We start from the raw sequence: 19195 nt of genomic DNA, 5'->3' as shown, positions 1-19195 counted from the left end.
AATGTTTTCACAGTCAGTGTCACAGAAGTCTAAACATCATCTGAACAGATCTTACCTCTTCAAACCTTCCAACCCCTACTATTCTGTGATGCTGATTCTTTGATTCCATTGTCATTGCCCAGAGGGGCTACCACAGATGTAGACTGCTCCAGGGCAGGTATTTATATTTAGGCCCATCAATGATGTTGTTGCTTTAATGTTTTTTTGTTTTGGTATATGCTGCTGTTGTTATGGAAATCACACAAACACTTAAAGGACAATGGGCCAATGGAAGGGTTACCACCTTAGTGGCCCTCCAGTGAGCTGGCTCCTGTTTGCCATTGTCTCACTGTCACTGGGCAGGGTGTGGTGTAAAAGGTGCTGAGCAGAGCAGGATAATCACTTCTTCTGGCTGTGCTCCTGCTCATACAGCCTCGGATGCTGTTGGCCGCCTTTGCTGCTGGCTCTTGTTTGGCCTGATAAAACTCAAGGAGCCCGAGGGCCATTTCCACAGAGCTGCTGCCCAGCCATGCAAAATGATCCAAAATGGAGCAGAGCAGCCACGCTGTGACATCAGCCTGGTCTCTCAACATCCTTGGATTCATCCTGTCTGGTCCAATGGACTACCAAAGGTTGACCTTACCTATGTAGCCCCTGACTTGATCTGCATCCACTGCTGGATTTCGCGTGGGGTTCTGCCCCTTAGGCACACAGAACTGGGAGACCTTGCTGGTGAAGACGCAGGACAAGAGTACCTCGTACCTATCTACACCTACTCTCTGCAAATTCGGCCGTGACCACACATTATCTTTGTTTATTCTTCAGGTGTTCCTGAAGGAGTACCTGCTCATTGTTATGCCCTTCAAATCCCTTGCAAATGTCAACTCTACAGGAGCTTTGGCTTTTGTAAAACCAGCCATATTCCTCAATTCCTCCTTTGTTTTCATCCTTGCATCCACCTCTTCATGCTTCTTTTTTTCTATGGAGCTTCCCCATGAGTGTCTTGTTTCCCCCAGCTCTTCTTCTGGTAGCTCTGCTTCTTGTCCTGACTATGGGTATGACCACGCTCTCGTACTTGAAAGACACTGTCCCTGCAGACCACTGTACTGCAGACCCTCTGCTGCCCTTCTGTGCTGCTCACATGGGCTCCCCCCGAAAAATTCAGAAGACTAAGCCAAAGTCTGCTCCTCTGAGGTCTGTCATCTGCATTCTTCTATTCTCCTTGGGAGGTGAGACCCCACTATTTCATGGTCACAACAGCCAAGGCTGGCACTGGTTTTCATATGAAAAAACAACATTTCCATTAGTTGAAAATGTCCATGTCACATCCAATGATTCAGGCAGACTGTGATAATTATTGGCATGCCCGAAACTGGACAGAGAAGAGCCTCACGAAGTTCAGCAAAGGGAAAAGCAAGCCCTGGACCCAGGGAGAGATAGTCCCCTGCACCCGTGTAAGTTGGGGGCTGAGTGACTGAGAGCTTCTCAACACTTTGGCAGAGAAGTACCTTTGGTGTTCTGGGAGACAGGCAGCTGACCGACAGCCAGCGGTGTGCGCTTGCAGCAAAGCAGGCCTACAGCCTCCTGGGCTGTGTTAGGAAGAGCAGTGCCAGCAGGTCGCGGGAAGTGATCCTTCCTCTCTACTCAACACTAGTGACACGCTTCTGTGGTGGTAATAATTTTCATTTACTTCCTTAACTGTTCCTCAAGAATTAACTCCCCGTCCTTGCGCCCTTGAAGTCCAGGGGAGCTCTGGCTTTTCTAAAACCTCCCTTATTTCTAAATTCCTCCTTTGTTTTAATTCTTCATCGACCTCTCATATGTTTCCTTTTCCTATGGAGCTTCCCCATGGGGAGACCCCACTATTTCCCAGGTGAGACCCCACAACTTCATGGTCATGACAGCCAAGGCTGACACTGGTTTTCACATCCATGTCCAGCTCTTTCTCCTTTGAGAGTAACAGCTGCAGATGACATCACCATTGTAGACCACACTGGCAGCTGTGCTATAAAGAGTTGTGCCCCGAGCTGTGCCTTGACCAAGACCTTCCAGAAAAATCCAGGACTGTTTGCATGCTGTTTTGGTCTCCTTCCACTGAATTCCAGGACAATTAAAGTCTACAAGGGGACTTCAACAGGTTCTTTGTCTCCCACCACAATGTCACCCTTATTAGTCTCTCCTCTGACACTCACCCACAGGGGCTCACCCAACCAATTCATTCCATAGAGGAGCTGCACACATCTCAGCAGATCCTTCACACTGAGGGCAAACCCCTCCTGACCTTCCTGGCCTCCTGGTCATCCTGAGCCCACCCATCACAGCATCCCAGGCATGTGAGCTGTCCCAACACCCCTCAGCTGTTCTTCCCTCCAAGTGGAAGGAAGAGGTTGCACACACAGCTCCAGCTCCTCCTCTCTGTGCCCCAGGCTGAAGGCATCAGGGGCATGTCTGGGCTGCAGCACCTCAGCTGTGGCACATTTGCGCTGAGAGCAAAATTGCAGTGGGAAAACCTTCTTCCAAGACCTCAAGACCTCAGTTGTGCAAAGGCTTTGCTCAGAGCAGAGACATGCTGGAGTGGATGGGAGATAGTCGTGTGAAGAAGAAATGAGGTTCTCTCAAAGAGAACAAACCCTGCTTTCTGACGAGCCAGAGAGAAACAGAGCTCAGCAGTCAGTCTGAGCAGGAGAGGGCTTTGATGTCTGTTGTGTCTCTGCAGGCCTGAGGGCCTGTGGTGGAGGTGAAGCTGATCTCAGGAAGGAAGAGATGATGTTGACAATGTCCTTGAGTGTGGAAATCCTGTGATTGAGGTCCACTGTGAAAATCATTGGCCTGATCCATGATTGTATCATCAAGGGGATGTTTAAACTCTGGAGGAGAGAAGAACCAGCAGAGTGTGAGAGTGAAGGAACACGTGTGGAGACCCTGGTGTGATGTGCTTGGTATTCATGCCATGTCCGGCATCTACCGTAAAGAGAAGGGACAGCCCTTGCGTCACTGCAGTGGTGGGATTCACTCAGTGGCCCAAAGGCAGCACCTCTGTCTGAGATGCCCTGGGGGATGCCTGTCCGACAGCTAGTCTGGATGGGGACGGGGCTCCTGTACAGGACCTGTGCTGTCCATGTCAGCTGCATGCAGTTGTGCTGGAGAGCCCTGGCACCTCCCATGGCACCACAGGCCTGAATGTGTCAATTAAAGTAAGATTCAGCTGCCCTGAGTTAGGTTAGGACATGAAGGTTAGGCACATAAGACAATTACCACAATGAGAGAGACTCTGCTGTCCCTGTGCCACATGACTCCATTTGGTCAGCTGAATCCCTCCATGGGCTGCCCTGGACATAAGGAAGAGTTACAGGTTCACTTGTCCTACGTGTGGTTGTCTCCTCTCATCAAGTTGGCCAAAATATTTTCTGACCAGCCTCCAAGAAGATGCCCCCAGATACTGCCCTGTCTCTATGAACTGTTGCATTAGAGCTTGCGGTGACCAGCATGCATCTTGGTCACCTCTGGCACCAAATGTGTCCCCAGGTGTCTGTGTCAGCACATCTGACTCCTGCCCTCCATCTCCATTCCTTAGCAAGGGAGCTGAGACAAGGAGCTCACATACAGGAGCCAATTTTGGACACATCTGAAGTGAGACGAGAGGAATCCCACCTCCACTGGGTTTGTGGCATACTCCTCCTTTAACTCAGAGGCCTACGAGCCCAGGATGAGGACCCTCCATTGACTCAGCTGAATCGCTTTTCTCAGAAGAGTTAAAGCAGATTCTTCCCCAGCATTGTCTGGGTGTCCTATTAAACAATGAAACAAAAAAAGTATTCTTGGACCTATATCTGTCTAATTGAGAAATGCAACTGCAGGAAAGAAGTGACTCTACCCAGCTGAAGGAGGGAACATCAGTGGTGACTTCATCCTGTTTCCCAGCAGGTTCCCCGGGAACCCCAGGGACACCTGGAGGGAGCCCCAAGGGGGCAGAGAAAGGGCTGCCTTGGGCTGGTCCTCTGCGTCTGAGCTGGGCTGGGCTCCTGGCATGGAGGGAGCTGATGGCAAGCGGGCAGCGCTGCAGAGAGACAGCTCTGCCCAGGAGCAGCTCCTCTGCCAAGCGCAGCAGGGCTGAGGGCACTGCCTGCAGGCACCCGAGAGGAGCCAGGCACAGAGAGGATAAAGGCAGCTGGGAGTGGGAGGAGAGTTCTGAGCTCGTTCTTGGGGAAATCTTCACACCTGTCGACACAGTAAGTCTCTGGCTGTGGGGCAATGCAGGGGAGTCTCCTGGAGGGATGTTCTAGGGTGTGCTTCCGAGCAGGGCTGCCCTGCTGAACCATCGCAGTGACAATGAAGGAGGGCTGCCTTCTGCGAGGGACTGTGGCAGGGTTTTGAAGACAGGTGGGTGTGCAGGCAGGGGTGCCCAGGGCTGTCCTTGAGCGCAGGGTCCCTGCAGCCCAGGGCTCTGTGTGCTGGGGCAGGGACTCTGCTGCTTGCCAGGGTCAGCTCTCAGCCTGCCCAAGGAGTTCCCTCCCGAGCTTCTGTGGGGAGAAGCTCTGGGTAAAAGGAGAGACTCCCCTCAGGGCAGGGTCCTTTGGCTGTTTTTCGAGTGTGCTGTGTGGGTCAGGGCTGCCCACAGCTGCAGATCTCCCCCAGAGCACTGGCAGAGGCAGCATTTACAGAGGAAAGACAAGGCAGGGGCTGCCTGGAAGATGAAGACATTGCAGGGTCTGTGCTCTCAGCTGTCTCCTGAGGGAAAGGAGCTGTCACTGTTCCACTGAGGGATCAGCAGATCTGCCAGAAACCTCACAAAGCGCCTTCAGCCCCTCCTCTCCCTACACACAGCACCAGCAGCACCTCTGCTTCCAGCATCAGGCTTTCTCTCCTCTCCTCCTGAGGAGCCACAAAGAGGGAGATGGCCCTGGGCAGTGCCCTGCTGCCAGGAGGGGTCTGCAGGGCAGAGCTGAGCCCCCAGCGGGTGGGATGGGCTGTGGGAGCAGGGACAGGGAGGAGACGTGGGCACAGAGCAGCAGCTCCTGGCAGGGGCAGCTCCAGGCAGCAGAGACATGGGCAAGGGCTGGGGGGAAACTGCCAACGTGGACTGGGGGAGCAGGGGGTTAAGGCAGCTCTCCTTCGGTCCTTCACTGGAGACGTCTTCTGGGCATTGTCTGCTGGGCAACGAGCTGACTCTCCCCTCGGAACATCTCGTCTCTGGGACGCCAGACTCTCTGCTTTGCCTGTCCTGCTGGGCTTGCCAGCTGCTCCCAGAAAGGCAGAGCTCTCCTGTGGGATAATGAGTCATAAAAATGAGGATTTCTACCCCTCAATAGAACAGTCACCAGATGTGATAGTAAAAAACACTTAAAAAAAAATTTAAAAACACATAATCCCTGAAAAGGAGACTGTCTTTCCTATAAGGCATCTGTCCTAATTTTTTTTGCATTTTTTTTCCTCCTTTGGACAGAGCCCCCATGCCAAGAAACAGCAGATGTCCAACAGCAGCTCCATCACCCAGTTCCTCCTCCTGGCATTCGCAGACACACGGGAGCTGCAGCTCTTGCACTTCGGGCTCTTCCTGGGCATCTACCTGGCTGCCCTCCTGGCCAACGGCCTCATCATCACGGCCATCGCCTGTGACCACCGCCTCCACACCCCCATGTACTTCTTCCTCCTCAGCCTTGCCCTCCTTCACCTGGGCTCCATCTCCACCACTGTCCCCAAAGCCATGGCCAATTCCCTCCGGGAAACCAGGGCCATCTCCTACACAGGATGTGTTGCACAGGTCTTTTTTTTCTTTTTTTGTGCTGCAGCAGAGTTTTATCTTCTCACTGTCATGTCCTATGACCGCTACGTGGCCATCTGCAAAGCCCTGCACTACGGGACCCTCCTGGGCAGCAGAGCTTGTGTCCACATGGCAGCAGCTGCCTGGGGCAGTGGGTTTCTCACTGCTCTCCTGCACACGGCCAGTACATTTTCCCTACCCCTCTGCCAGGGCAATGCTGTGGACCAGTTCTTCTGTGAAATCCCCCAGATCCTCAAGCTCTCTTGCGCAGACTCCAACCTCAGGGAAGCTGGGCTTCTGGTGGTTAGTTCCTGTTTAGTCTTTGGGTGTTTTCTGTTCATTGTAGTGTCCTACATGAAGATCTTCAGGGCCGTGCTGAGGATCCCCTCTGAGCAGGGACGGCGCAAAGCCTTTTCCACATGCCTCCCTCATCTGGCCGTGGTCTCCCTGTTTGTCAGCACTGCCATGTTTGCCTACCTCAAGCCCCCCTCCATCTCCTCCCCCGTAATGGACCTTCTGGTTTCAGTGCTGTACTCGGTGGTGCCTCCAGCAGTGAACCCCCTCATCTACAGCATGAGGAACCAGGAGCTCAAGGATGCCCTGTGGAAACTGGTGACTGGATGGTTTTCAGAAGCTGCAGAGTGTTCATGTTCTTCAGCATATGACTCATAATGTAACTCATTATAGGCCCAGCCTTCCTTTATTAGTTTTTGTTGTTGTCATTGTTGTTGGGTGAGATTTTTTTCTTTTCTTTCTTTTTTTGCCTATGATAATGTTGTCCAAAAAGAATTGTGGACACCCCACTTTGACTTCATTATAATCTATGACCCAGTGACTATGTGAACGAGGATCTATACTCCTTCTTTAATCAAACAAAGAAATGTATTTGCAGTGACTTATCTGTCTGACACCCAAGCATCTAAAACCGAACTAAATGTTGTTCCTCGCAATTTCCCTACAGGGTTAGAGGGGAAAAGAAGGACATAAAAAATTCCATGGAGAAAGGGCAATAGGACAAGCATGGAGTCTCCCATAGCTATGGAATGAGGAATGTTGCCAGCCCTTAGACAAATCCCTTCCTCATCTCCCTTATGACCTGCATGGTGTGTGCATTTTGGAACGCTCTCATCGTCATCATCACCATCATGCGGGAAAGCCAGCATCTGCACACTGCCATGGGCTTCTTCTTGAGGCATTTGTCTTCCCTGGAGATGTGCTACTGCACCACCACCCTGGCCCAGCTGATGGCCAGCTTCATGACTAGGGAAAGGACTATGTCTGCTCGTCATGGCGTTAGTACTCTTTTCTGCACCTTTGCCATGTACGCCGTGTTTACTACTGGTGACCACATCCTAGGATCAGCATTGGTTTCTGTGCCACCCTCTGCTCTCTGAAAGGCTCATTGACTGGCAGGTCGGTCTCCAGAGGGTAGCTGCACCTTCGCTAGGGTGATTTCTGTCATCTGCGGTAATCATTTCAGTCGTGTCCCAGATACAGATTCACAGAATTTTCACAGAATTTTCACAGAATTTCAGAGTTGGAAGGGACCTCTAGAGATCATCTAGTCCCACTCCCCTGCTAAAGCAGGACTGCCCGGACCACATGACTCAGGGCTGCATCCAGGCGAGTCTTGAATGCCTCCAGAGAAGGGGACTCCACAGCCTCGCTGGGCAGCCTGTTCCAGGGCTCTGTCACCCTCACCATAAAGAAGTTTCTTCTCATATCTGATCAGAACCTCCCACGTTCCAGCTTGTGTCCATTACTCCTCGTCCTGTTACTGGGAACCACTGAAAAGAGTCTGGCTCCATCCTCCTTAAACCCACCCTTTAGATACTTGTCAACATTAATAAGGTCTCCCCTCAGCCTTCTCTTCTCCAGGCTCAAGAGTCCCAGCTCTCTCAGCCTTTTCTCCTAAGGGAGATGCTCCAGTCCCCCAATCATCTTTGTTGCCCTACACTGGACTCTCTCTGGCAGTTCCCTGTCTCTCTTGAACTGGGGAGCCCAGAACTGGACACAGTGTTCCAGTAGTGGCCTCACCAGTGCAGAGTAGAGGCGGGGAATGACCTCCCTTGACCTGCTGGCCACACTCTTCCGTATGCAGCCCGCAATTCCGTTGGCCTTCTTGGTGACAATGGCACATTGCTAGCTCACGGATGATTTACTGTCTACCAAGACCCCCAGATCCTTTTCTTCAGAGCTGCTTTCCAGCAGGTCCACCTCTAACCTATACTGGTGCCTGACATTCTTCCTCCCCAGGTGCAGGACCCTACACTTGACCTTGTTGAACCTCATTAGGTTCTTCTCTGCCCGGCTACTCAGCCTGTCCAGGTCACGCTGGATGGCAGCACGGCCCTCTGGGGTGTCAGCCACCCCACCCAGTCTGGTATCATCAGCGAACTTGCTGAGCATACACTCTGTCCCCTTGTCCAGGTCATTGATGAATACATTAAACAACACTGGTCCAAGTATTGACCCCTGGGGGACACCACTGGTTACAGGCCTCCAACAGGCTCCATTAATCACAACCCTCTGGGTCCTGTCACACAGCCAGCTCTCGATCCACCTCACTGTCCCCTTGTCTAGTCCACACTTCCTCAGTTTCCTAAGGAGGATGTTATGGGAGACAGTGTCAAAAGCCTTGCTGAAGTCAAGGTAGATGACATCTGCTGCTCTGCCCTCGTCCAGCCAAGCATCTATAACATCATAGAAGGCTATGAAATTGGTCAAGCGTGATTTGCCCTTGGTAAATCTATGTTGACCACTTCCAATAACTTCCTGCTCCTGAACGTGCTTGGATATGACATCCAGAACGAGTCTCTCCATTACCTTCCCAGGGATGGAGGCGAGAATGATCGGTCTGTAGTTCCCTGGGTCCTCCTTCCTGCCATTTTTGAAGTCTGGAGTGATATTGGCCTTCCTCCAGTCCTCAGGCACCTCTCCTGTTCTCCATGACCTTTCAAAGATGATGGAGAGTGGCCAAGCAATAACATCTGCCAGCTCTCTCAGCACTCGCGGGTGCGTCTCGTCAGGGCCCATGGACTTATGGATGTCCAGTTTGGCCAAGTGGTCTCTAACCCGATCTTCCTCTACTGGGGAAAACTCTTCCTCTCTCCAGACCTTCCCCCTTGCCTCCAGGGCCTAGTATTCATGAGGGACAGCTTTAGCAGTGAAGACTGGAGCAAAGAAGGCATTCAGTAGCTCTGCCTTCTCTGTGTCTTCCACCACTAGGGCGCCCATCTCATTTGTTACTGGGCCTAGGTTTTCCTTAGTCTTCCTTTTTCTATTGATATACTGAAAGAACCTCTTGTCATCTTTAACCATGGTGGCCAAGATGAGTTCTGCTTGAGCTTTGGCCCTTCTAATTTTCGCCCTGCAGAGCTTCACTACGTCTTGTTATTTTTCATAAGTAGCCAACCCCCTTTTCCAAGGATCATAAACTTTCTTTTTTTATCTTGCGGTCCAGCCAAAGCTCTCCATTTAGCCAGGCTGGTCTTCTTCCCTGTCTGCTTGTTTTTTGGGACTTGGGGATGGCCTTCTCCCGAGCTATTGAGATTTCCTCCTTGAAGTAAGACCAGCCTTCCTGGACACCTTTGCCCTTCAGGACTGTCCCCCAAGGGACACACTCGACCATGCTCCTAAGCAGGCCAAAGATTGCCCTTTGGAAATCCAAGGTGGCAGTTCTGCTGGCTCCCCGCCTTGCTTCACCAAGAATCGAAAATTCTATCATTTCATGATCACTCTGCCCAAGTCGACCGCCAATCTTTACATCCCCTACAAGACCTTCTCTGTTAACAAGCAGCAGGTCCAATAGGTCAGTTTCCCTAGTTGGCTTCCTCACCAGCTGTGTTAGGAAGTTGTCTTCCACACACTCCAGGAACCTCCGGGACTGTTCCCTCTCTGCTGTGTTATATTTCCAGCAGACATCTGGGAAGTTGAAGTCCCCCACAAGAATAAGGGCGAGTGATCATGAGACCTCTGGCAGCTGCTTATAGAATATTTCATTGGCCTCTACATCATGGTTGGGGGGATCTATAATAAACTCCCACCACGGTGTCCAGCTTATTGGGCTTCCCCTTGATTCTTATCCATAAACACTCAACAGTGTCATCACACATATTGTTAAGTTCTTAGTTCCTTCGAACAATTCCCCTTGATCCTCCCCTTAGCAACTACTCAGCGACTATCTACAATCATCCTTAGCAACAGAGCCAGTATGTAAAGCTTGATTACCTACGGAGCCATGGTTAACTTTAAATTCGATGATGGATATCAGGGCTCGTGTACAGATCAGGGATAATCCAAAGCTGCAGAATGGGAACCACTCGCTCGAGTGGAAATAATTGGTGTCTCCTTGCCTGTGGGAGGGAAGGGAGATCAAGAGTCCACCCAAACGAACTTCTCGCCGTTAGAGATGGGTCTCTGGAGCTCACAGTCAAAAGATGTTCATTGAGGGTAGTCGTGGCAGATCGCCTCACCGACCAATGTGCTGCGGCTGGTTTGGGCACTAAATATTTCCCAAGTTTGGGGTTTATGAAGTGCTTTTTGGTTATTAGTTGATGTCATGCTTGCACGTAGGTCTGGCCCTGTCCTTAGGGGCCTCGTGCATCGGACCCAGGGGACCGTCAGCCCTCAGGATGGGGAATTTCTCATGCACAGAGAAATTCTCTAACTCCGGGGGATTTTGTGGAGCCTGGAAATCCCAAGGGAATAGTTAGTGGTGTGCGAGGATGAGGATGGCAAGATAGGCTAAAGGACGGTCTCAGTGGAATGATTTTTAGCTTAAGCAGTTTTTTTCTATCTTTCAGGCAGAACGGCCAGGGATTTGGGTTTAGTCTGATGAAGAATAACACTAAAATCCGCATTCAGCCATGAGTTGTGGCCCAGCAGTCAGAATAAGAGCAAACACTCAGCAAATGGGGGATGAGGGAACTGCAGCTGGGGAGTTGGTGGGAGGGTGGTGCAGCGCCTGGGCTGTGCGGGCCCTCGCAGTTGACATTGACTTTCTCCCCATCACTTGGCCAGTTCTGCTGAAGTCAACAGCACGGTTGTTATGGCCAGAGGATGCCCCCGTGTTGGGCAGAAACGCAACAAAATGCCCAGTGAAGCACTGGCTGTGCTTACGTCATAAAGAGCATTGCCGGCCGCCCGCGTCCTACACAACATTCTGATGCTCTTCTTGCTCGGTGGCCGCAGCTCTTGCAGCTCACTGCTGCTCTGGGAGTGAACCTCACCAGTTCGGTCGGGTTTTGAGAGAAGGAGGACAGAATTTCTTGCCTGATGGGGTGCAAAAGGACTCTTGGGGCAGCATGGTGATGCCGGTGGTGCTGGGAAGGGACCGTGGAAGTTGTTAGAGGAGTGCTAGTCGTGCTTTGCTGGGAAAGATGTAACATATTTAGTGCAGCTCCTCACATCTCCCCTCTTCCTAAGTGTCTGCTGATCGTGCTGTATCTGTTCCCAACTTGCCTTCCTCCCCTCCTCTTCCTTATGATTTCAGGTGCCTCAACATGGGCAGCCATTTTCAGGCAGAGCTCCCAAAACACCAGGACAGATCCCATTTGGCCGAGGAGGAAGAGGGAGCATCTCTGGGGTGCTCTGGAGCATCTCTTTTTTTCCCCAGTTATCCCTGGGATACTAGGGGTCAAAATTTCCCCTTTTTCACACCAGCTTTTTGGGATTTTGGATTCTCTCCCTTCTCTTCTTGACTGCCTTCACCCCTGGTAGCGTTAGAGGGAAGGAGATGGCTCAGTTCTGGCAGGACAGTGACCAAATAATAACCGGTGCTGCTCTTGGCAGCACCCTCCATGAGAAATGGGCATTTGTAGGTGTCACACTTCATCTGCTCAAAGCCCCATCCAACCTGGTCTTGAACACCTCCAGGGATGGAGCCTCCAAAACTTCTCTGCGCAACCTGTTCTTTTCTGGGCTGCTCTCGATCCATTCTCTGCCAAGCCTCTGTTTGTGCTTGGGACGATGTCCTCTGGCAACTTGAAGCTGCAAACATTTTGGTGGTGTTATCCTCCTTGCTTGGCTTTCTCTTGTTTTAATATACTGATCTCTGGGGGATATTTTGTTCTGCATTTGTTTGCAAAGGCAATTGATGATAAAATTGGGGTGGGACGCTTTTAGAGGGACACGGGCGCGTGGTGCCAGTGTGGGTGCCCTGGGACCCTCTGCCCAGGCTGCAGCTGCAGCTTCCGAGGGGCTCTGCTCTCCAGCAGGTCCTCTGTGACAGTGGCCAGTCCCAGGCATGTGCTTCAGAGACACTGCGTCCTCTGGAGGTACCGCTGGGCACTGATGGTCAGACAGCGGAGCTCTGCCTAAAGAACAGACATTTTGGCTCGTGTATGAGCACAATCTCATCAACTAACACAAAATAACTTAAATAATTTAAATATCATGTCTGTGTTTTCCGATGAGATCAATACAAGGAGTTTTCAGGGTGTGCATTAATAGGAAGAGGAGAGCTATTGACCTTCCACTCCGTTTGCATCGTCAGTACTCTCTCGATCAGGCTGTGCATTTGATCTCCCTCATCTTTCACGTATTTCCACACCTCTTTAATAAATAGACCATGTCTGGAGTCACCTTTCCAGCAGCACATCTGAACAGAAGCACATGCGATTGCTCTCTAGATTTCCCCTGCCCTTCCTCTTTGATCACTTGGACACATCTCAACAATCCAGAAGATGCTTTGAGCTTCAGGGAGTCAAAAGCTTGTCTATATTCCAGGAATCTCTCTAGTTCTGTCTGTAGCCCACTCTTTAATTGTGGTTACTTTTTAATTTACTTTCTGTGTAAAAGATTTCTTGCATGGTTCTGCCTTGTGGAAGGTGAACCTCATTGGTGGCAGATTGTACTTGGCACACGGTTGAGGAGTGGTTTATTTTAATCACAGAATCACAGACTCACAGAATGGTTGGGGTTGGAAGGGACCTTAAAGATCATCCTGTTCCAATTCACATTCACCCTTGGCTCTAATTAAGATCTGACCCACACTTCGACTCCAGATGAACTGTTCTGTCAAAAAACCCAGCATTTTTCCTTTCACACTTGGGTTCTGAGAGGGACTTCCAGACACCTCGGCCACCTTTTTCCTCTACAGCACCGCTTGCTTCCAGGGACTGCTTCCCTGACTGAAGGAAGCTGTGGGTTCTCACTGGTGCCCCCCCAATGGCGGCAGCAGCTGAAGAAGTACATCCTGATCAACCTGTGCAGGTACAGTCTGGAGAGCCAGGCCGGACAAGGACTTAGAGCCTGTTTTGTCCAGTTGCCCCACACTGTTCCTTGACTCTGGCAGCATTGAGGCCTATGGTCAGCAGGACCCTGTGAGTCTTGTGCTGCCAGCAGGCAGGAGGGAGCCAGTCAGCCTTCTCCAGCCCATCTGTCTCTCTAGGAGGAGACCCAGGCCTGCCTTAGGCACTAATTCTCTCCAGCGCCTGGGCCGTGATCCTCATGGTCTCCCCATGGCAGGTACCCAGGCATGGGAGTGCAGGGTGTTTGCAGCCCTGCTCCAGTTGCTGAACACAGACCCCGTAGCCTACTGTTGTGCTGTGGGCTGGGCTGGCCACCGACCACCTACTCACCCGTGGTTCCAGCTTGAAGCTCACTGCATTCCCATGGGAGAATGCACCCGCACAAAAGGCAGTTGGAAAGAGGCTCTAAGGAGAACCGGGCACAGGCTCGTGCAGGGCTCCATCAGAGCAGCCTGCTGACTAGAAACCTGTTTACACGTACACAGTGCCTTTTTCCCCTTTGCTCTCTTTTCCTGTTTTGTTGCCAAACAACTTTGTTGCTGATTCTGTTTTCCTTTAGACTCAAGAGGAGTTTTCCATGACTACAAACACCAGGAACTTAACTGAGTGCCTTAATTTCAGTATTACGAGTAATATACCCATTACGGTGCTGTAGGCATCCTAGTCAAGAGAAGGCTTAAAGGGAAGTTGGAAGGAGACCATTGCAATGGCTCTGTGGGTCTGTCGAAGAGATGCTTCCAAAATGATCATAGAACCGTAGAATCCTTTAGGTGGGAAAAGGCCCTTAAGATCATCAAGTCCAACTCTTAACCTAACGCTGCCAAGTCCACCAGTTAATTTTGAAGGTGACTCATTTTGGCTAATCTTGGAGGTGGTTAATTTTGAAGGGGGTTGACTGAGCTCAATCCCTTGGTTTCAAGTCAATCCACTGTCTCAGACCAGCCTCTCCTCTCGTCGATGTGCATGATGAGATGGGAGAGTCCCTGGACCAGCCAGGGCATTAATGACCTAAGTGCTCTGGTTGCACACCGGCACAGGCTTGATGCCCAGCTACACCACCGTTAGAAATGGAACAGAATTCACACAGCTTTTGCCAGAAATATCAGTTCCCAGCTGGCAGTCCAGAATGCCCATGCAAACTAGCAAGGCTGGAGAGGCATTTCTTCTGTCTGAAGAGAAGTGGGTTGGATCAATATTTTTCATGTCATTGGGTAAAAACACAGAGGAAAGCAGAATCCCTACAGAGCAAAATTCTGGTCTCCCATTTCAAGAAGGAGGAAGAAGCCTAAGAAAAGGGAAGGAAGGCTGACAAATGTAACAAGATGAATTTCACCAAGCATGATATTGGTTACTCTTGTCACACCCTCTCTGACCAGGTACCGAAATCATAGAATCATAGAATCATAGGGTTGGAAGGGACCTCTGTAGATCATCTAGTCCAACCCCCTGCCAGAGCAGGTTCACCTAAAGCAGGTTGCACAGGAACACATCCAGGCAGATGGAGACTCCACCACCTCTCTGGGCAGCCTGTTCCAGGGCTCTGCCACCCTCAAAGTCAAAAAGTTCCTCCTCATGTTTAGGTGGAACTTCCTGTGCTCAATTTTATGCCCATTACGTCTTGTCCCGTCGCTGGGCACCGCTGAAAAGAGCCTGGCCCCATCCTCCTGACACCCACCCTTTCAGTATTTAGAAGTGTTGATGAGATCCCCCCTCAGCTGCCCTTTTTGCAGACTGAAGAGACCCAAATCCCTCAGCCTTTCTTCATAAGAGAGGTGTTCCAGTCCTCTAATCATCTTGGTAGCGCTCTGCTGCACCCTCTCCAGCAGTTCTCTGTGCCTCTTGAACCAGGGAGCCCAGAACTGGACACAGTACTCCAGCTGTGGCCTCACCAGGGCAGAGTAGAGGGGGAGGATGACCTCCCTCCACCTGCTTGCCACACTCCTCTTGATACATCCCAGGATGCCATTGGCCTTTTTGACCACAAGGGCACATTGCTGGCTCATGGTCACCCTGTTGCCCACCAGGACTCCCAGGTCTCTTTCCACAGAGCTGCTCTCCAGCAGGTCAGCCCCCAACCTCTCCTGGTACATGGGGTTATTCCTCCCCAGGTGCAGCACCCTGCGCTTGCCCTGGTTGAATTTCATAAGGTTCCTCTTTGCCCAGGTCTCCAGCCTGTCCAGGTCTCTCTGGATGGCGGCACAGCCTTCTAGTGTGTCAGCCACTCCCCCCAGCTTTGTGTCATCGGCGAACTTGCTGAGAGTGCACTCTATCCCCTCATCCAGGTCATTGATGAATATATTGAAGAGGACTGGAATGGATCCTCACAACTGTACTATATATTTCCTAAAGACCTCCTCAGTCATTCAAGTGTTGATAATCCTCCTTTTCAAGCTGCTGCTGGTGGTTGATCTGCTCACTGTCGCGAGGAATGCAGTCATCATTGCCATCGTTTGGCTCCACCACTAATAACATGCCCCCATGTATCCCATCCTCAGCACCTTGTCCTTCTTGGATACTTGGTTCACTTTGGTCATTGCCCCTCACATATTTGGCAGTCCCATGTTGGAGATTAACGTGCCTCTGTGGCTGCTTACAAGTCCTAGAACTTCTTCTCTGACTTCCTGGGCACAGATGAGTGTAACCTTTGCAATAGGTCTGAGTGAAGTTGGAATTTCCCAGGAATGCGGTGAAATAGCTAACAGCCTCTTTAATCTCTTCTGTTCTGGAGAAAGAATCCTTTGTGGGGTTTGAAAAAGGTAGAAAGAAGACAACAAATTCTCTGAGGCCTCTAACTGAAATGTGAAACACAAAAACCAGGGTGTGAGCGATACTCTCTGTGTTATACAGGAAGACTGCAGGAAAGGAGAAAAAGCAGAAAAGGACAGAACTTTTCATCCAGACCGTGAAATTACCACACTTGGGTTTTTTGCCATGTTCCCATCTCGGCTGGGTGAACTGAAATTTAGCACGGGACCAGAAAATGCAACGGCAGTTACTGAGTTCATCCTAGAGGGTTTTTCAGGGCTTGATCAAAGACTACAGCTATTTCTCTCGCTGGTCCTTCTGATCATATACCTGACAACAGTGACGGGGAACGCAACCATCATGTTCCTTGTATGTCTGGATCACCACCTGCAAACCCCCATGTACTTTTCCATCAGCAATCTGTCCTTCCTGGAAATCTGGTTTACATCCTCCACAAGCACCAAATTGCTTGTGATCCTTGGTTCTGGTAGGAGAACAATCTCACTGCGCAGCTGCTTTGCCCAATCCTATTTCTGTTTTGCCCTGGGCAGTACAGAGTTTGTTCTACTTGTTGTCATGTCCTTTGACCGCTACGTTGCCATCTGCCTGCCTTTGCGTTATGCTGCCATCATGAAGCCTCAGCTCTGCATCCACCTGGTCGTTGCTGCTTGGGTCATGGGCACCACACTCTTGAGTTACCGCCTGGTCCTCCTCTACAAGCTGACTTTCTGGGGCTCCAACAAGATCCACCTTTTCTTTTTTGCGACAGCTCCCCCTTGTTCAAATTGTCCTGCTCTGACACCAGCTTGCTTTGGAAAATGGACTCTATTTTATCATCATTTGTCATGCTGGGTTCCTTCTGTTTAACTCTGGCATTTTACACAGGCATCCTTTTCTGTATTCTACACCTTCCAGCAGCCTCTGGGAGGAAAAAAGCTTTCGCTACATGTTCTTCCCATCTCACCACCTTGGCCATTGGCTAGGGGAGCTGCATTGCTCTCTATGTGCATCCTTCAGAACACGTTTCCTTGGAGGCAAACAGAAGGGTAGCTTTGCTAAACACTGTCCTCTACCCATTCTTAAATCCGTTCATCTACAGTCTTAGAAACAAGACCGTGATACTGGCCCTGAATGAAGCCATTGCCCATGCAACAGTAAAGCTTTTCGCCTTATCACAATGCATTTCTGGACAGCAATTCCCATGATCTGCTATCAGATGTTAAATCATACCATTGCATATGTATGTCATCTCCAAATACAGATGCCTCATGAGATGTATGTTCTGGTTGGATTGTGTTAGGTTAGCTCACCTGCACGCACAAAGAAGGCACTAACAATGGCAGGAGGAGGAACTCAGTTAATACCCTGCCCCAGCTGCTCCCAGACCCATCACGGGAGAACCACCTGGAACCCGTCTCCAGAAATCAAGAAGAGCACAAAGGCACAGTGGCAGATGGGAACCCAAATTACAGGCTCCCAAGGAATGAACACCTTGTGCCACTTATTATGGGAAGTTTAGGGGAGGACACGACCAGTGCAGTCTGTCCTGTCCTCTCATTAAACTTAATTTCTACCTCTTTTCCATGTGAGTGAATCTTCTGTGTGAATGTGTGAGCACAGTGGTGTGAGTGCAGCAGCTGGAGCAGGACCAGGAGGTCAGATAGCCCCTATGCCATTAGTGCCAGAACCTGAGAGACTGGAGTGACTGGACTTAAGAGTTCATGTGCGTGTGTGTGATTGTGTGTTTACCAGCATCTGGAATGGAGCTGTGGCCTCAGGGACTCATATGTCCAGGTGGCTCCAACTGGGTAGGCTGAGTGCCCGAGCCCAGCTTCTGGAGGGATCTACCCTGTACAGGTGTATATATAGAATGGAATGGAATGGAGTAGAATAGAATAGAATGAAATAGAATAGAATCGTTCAGTTGGAAGGGACCTACAATCATCATTTAGTCCAAATACCTGAGCACTTCAGGGCTGACCAGAAGACAAATCATGTTATTAAGGCATTGTCCAAATGCCTCTTAAACACCAATGGGCCTCTTAAACACAAGGCATCGACCACGTCTCTAGGAAGCCTGTTCCAGTGTTTGACCACCCTTTTGGGAAAGAATTGCTTCCTTCTGTCCAGTCTAAACCTCTCCTGGCAAAGCGTCCCATGTGTCCTATCACTGGGTATGAGGAAGAAGAGCTCAGCACCTCCCTCTCTACTTCCCCTCCTCAGGACCCTGTAGAGAGCAATGAGGTCACCCCTCAGCCTTCTTTTTCTAAACTGAACAAACCCAGAGTGCTCAGCCGCTCCTCACAGGACATGCCTTCCAGCCCTTTCACCAGCTTTGTGGCCCTCCTCTGGGCACATTTGGGTACCTTCACATCCTTCTTACATTGTGGGGCCCAGAACTGCACACAGAGCTCAAGGTTGAGGTCGCACCAGCGCTCAATACAGTGGGATAACCACCAGCTGCTTATGCTGTGTGTGACGCACCCCAGGATGCAGTTTGCCCTCGTGGCTGCCGGGGCACACTGCTGACTCCCATCCAGCCTGCTGTCGACCAGCGCCCCCAGATCCCTTTCTGCAGGGCTGCTTTCTAGCCACTCCTCTCCCAGTCTATATTGTGTCCAGCATTATTTCATCCCAGGTGCAGAATGCGGCATTTGTTCTTCTTAAGCATGGTGGGAGTTACCTCCTTTGGGTCATGGATACAGGTGTTAAACTGAACAGGGCCCAGGAGAGCTTCGTGTGCTGCCCCACAGTATGTCCCAGTGGCCTCCAGGTAGGGTATGACCCCTTCACCATTGCTCTCCCGGCCTCGTCATCCAACTGGTGTTTGACCATCCCTTTGTCTGCCCTTCCAGACTGTACTGTCCTAACTTGAGTACAAGAGAGATCATGTCAAAAATCTTGCTGAAGTTGAAGTGAACGGCATCCACTCTTCTCCCCTCATGCACAAATGATGTTACTCCATGATGAAGGCAATCAGACTGGTGAACCATGATTTACCCTTTGAAAGTCCAGGCTGGCTCCTTTTGGACGTGGTCTTCTCTTTTAGGCACCCAGGAATATCGCCCAAGAGATATTGATGGTTTGCTCCTCACCAAACTGAGCTTGTACAGCCTGTAGTTCCCGGGGTTGCACTTTTGGTTTCTTTCAGAGTTGGGTGCAACATTGGCTTGTCCTCTCTCACAAGAGACCTCCACCAAGCCCATGACATTTCAAGAAGGATATTCCACAGAAATCTCAATCTTCCCCTGGAACTTCATTACCACTATTCTGCCTGTTATACAGTGTACTTAATTTCTCTAATCTTTCATATGTTTTCACCTGTCCTGATACAATGACCATCTCTAAAGTCATCTTTTCCGTGCAGACTGTCTAGACAAGGGCCTTTTCTACTATACTCCCGTTTTCTCCTTCTCTTACTCTTTGTCCATTCAGGTTCCTGTCACCCATCCAGCTG

General features: G+C 50.5%; 2 protein-coding genes across 2 annotated transcripts; both read left to right on the top strand.

Moving 5' to 3' along the window:
- The first annotated feature begins 5431 nt into the window (after positions 1–5431).
- Positions 5432–6412, top strand: LOC134509211 (olfactory receptor 14A16-like). The gene has a single exon (XM_063321689.1). It carries the CDS (start codon positions 5447–5449, stop codon positions 6410–6412), a length of 966 nt encoding a protein of 321 aa, XP_063177759.1. The 5' UTR covers positions 5432–5446.
- Positions 6413–6840: 428 nt separating this feature from the next.
- Positions 6841–16943, top strand: LOC134509210 (olfactory receptor 6E1-like). The gene is given in 5 exon segments (XM_063321688.1): positions 6841–7081; positions 12859–12955; positions 13038–13065; positions 15841–16494; positions 16497–16943. Coding segments are annotated over 5 exon segments (1467 nt in total).
- Positions 16944–19195: the final 2252 nt, after the last annotated feature.

The sequence above is a fragment of the Chroicocephalus ridibundus genome, unplaced genomic scaffold (assembly GCF_963924245.1).
Source record: "Chroicocephalus ridibundus unplaced genomic scaffold, bChrRid1.1 SCAFFOLD_84, whole genome shotgun sequence".
Classification (NCBI taxonomy): Eukaryota; Metazoa; Chordata; class Aves; order Charadriiformes; family Laridae; genus Chroicocephalus; species Chroicocephalus ridibundus.
This window is presented reverse-complemented; position numbering and strand designations above follow the sequence as displayed.

Bases quoted from the DNA above. Each gene is read 5' to 3' on its own strand.
- LOC134509211 (XM_063321689.1), top strand. From the start codon at position 5,447: ATGTCCAACAGCAGCTCCATCACCCAGTTCCTCCTCCTGGCATTCGCA.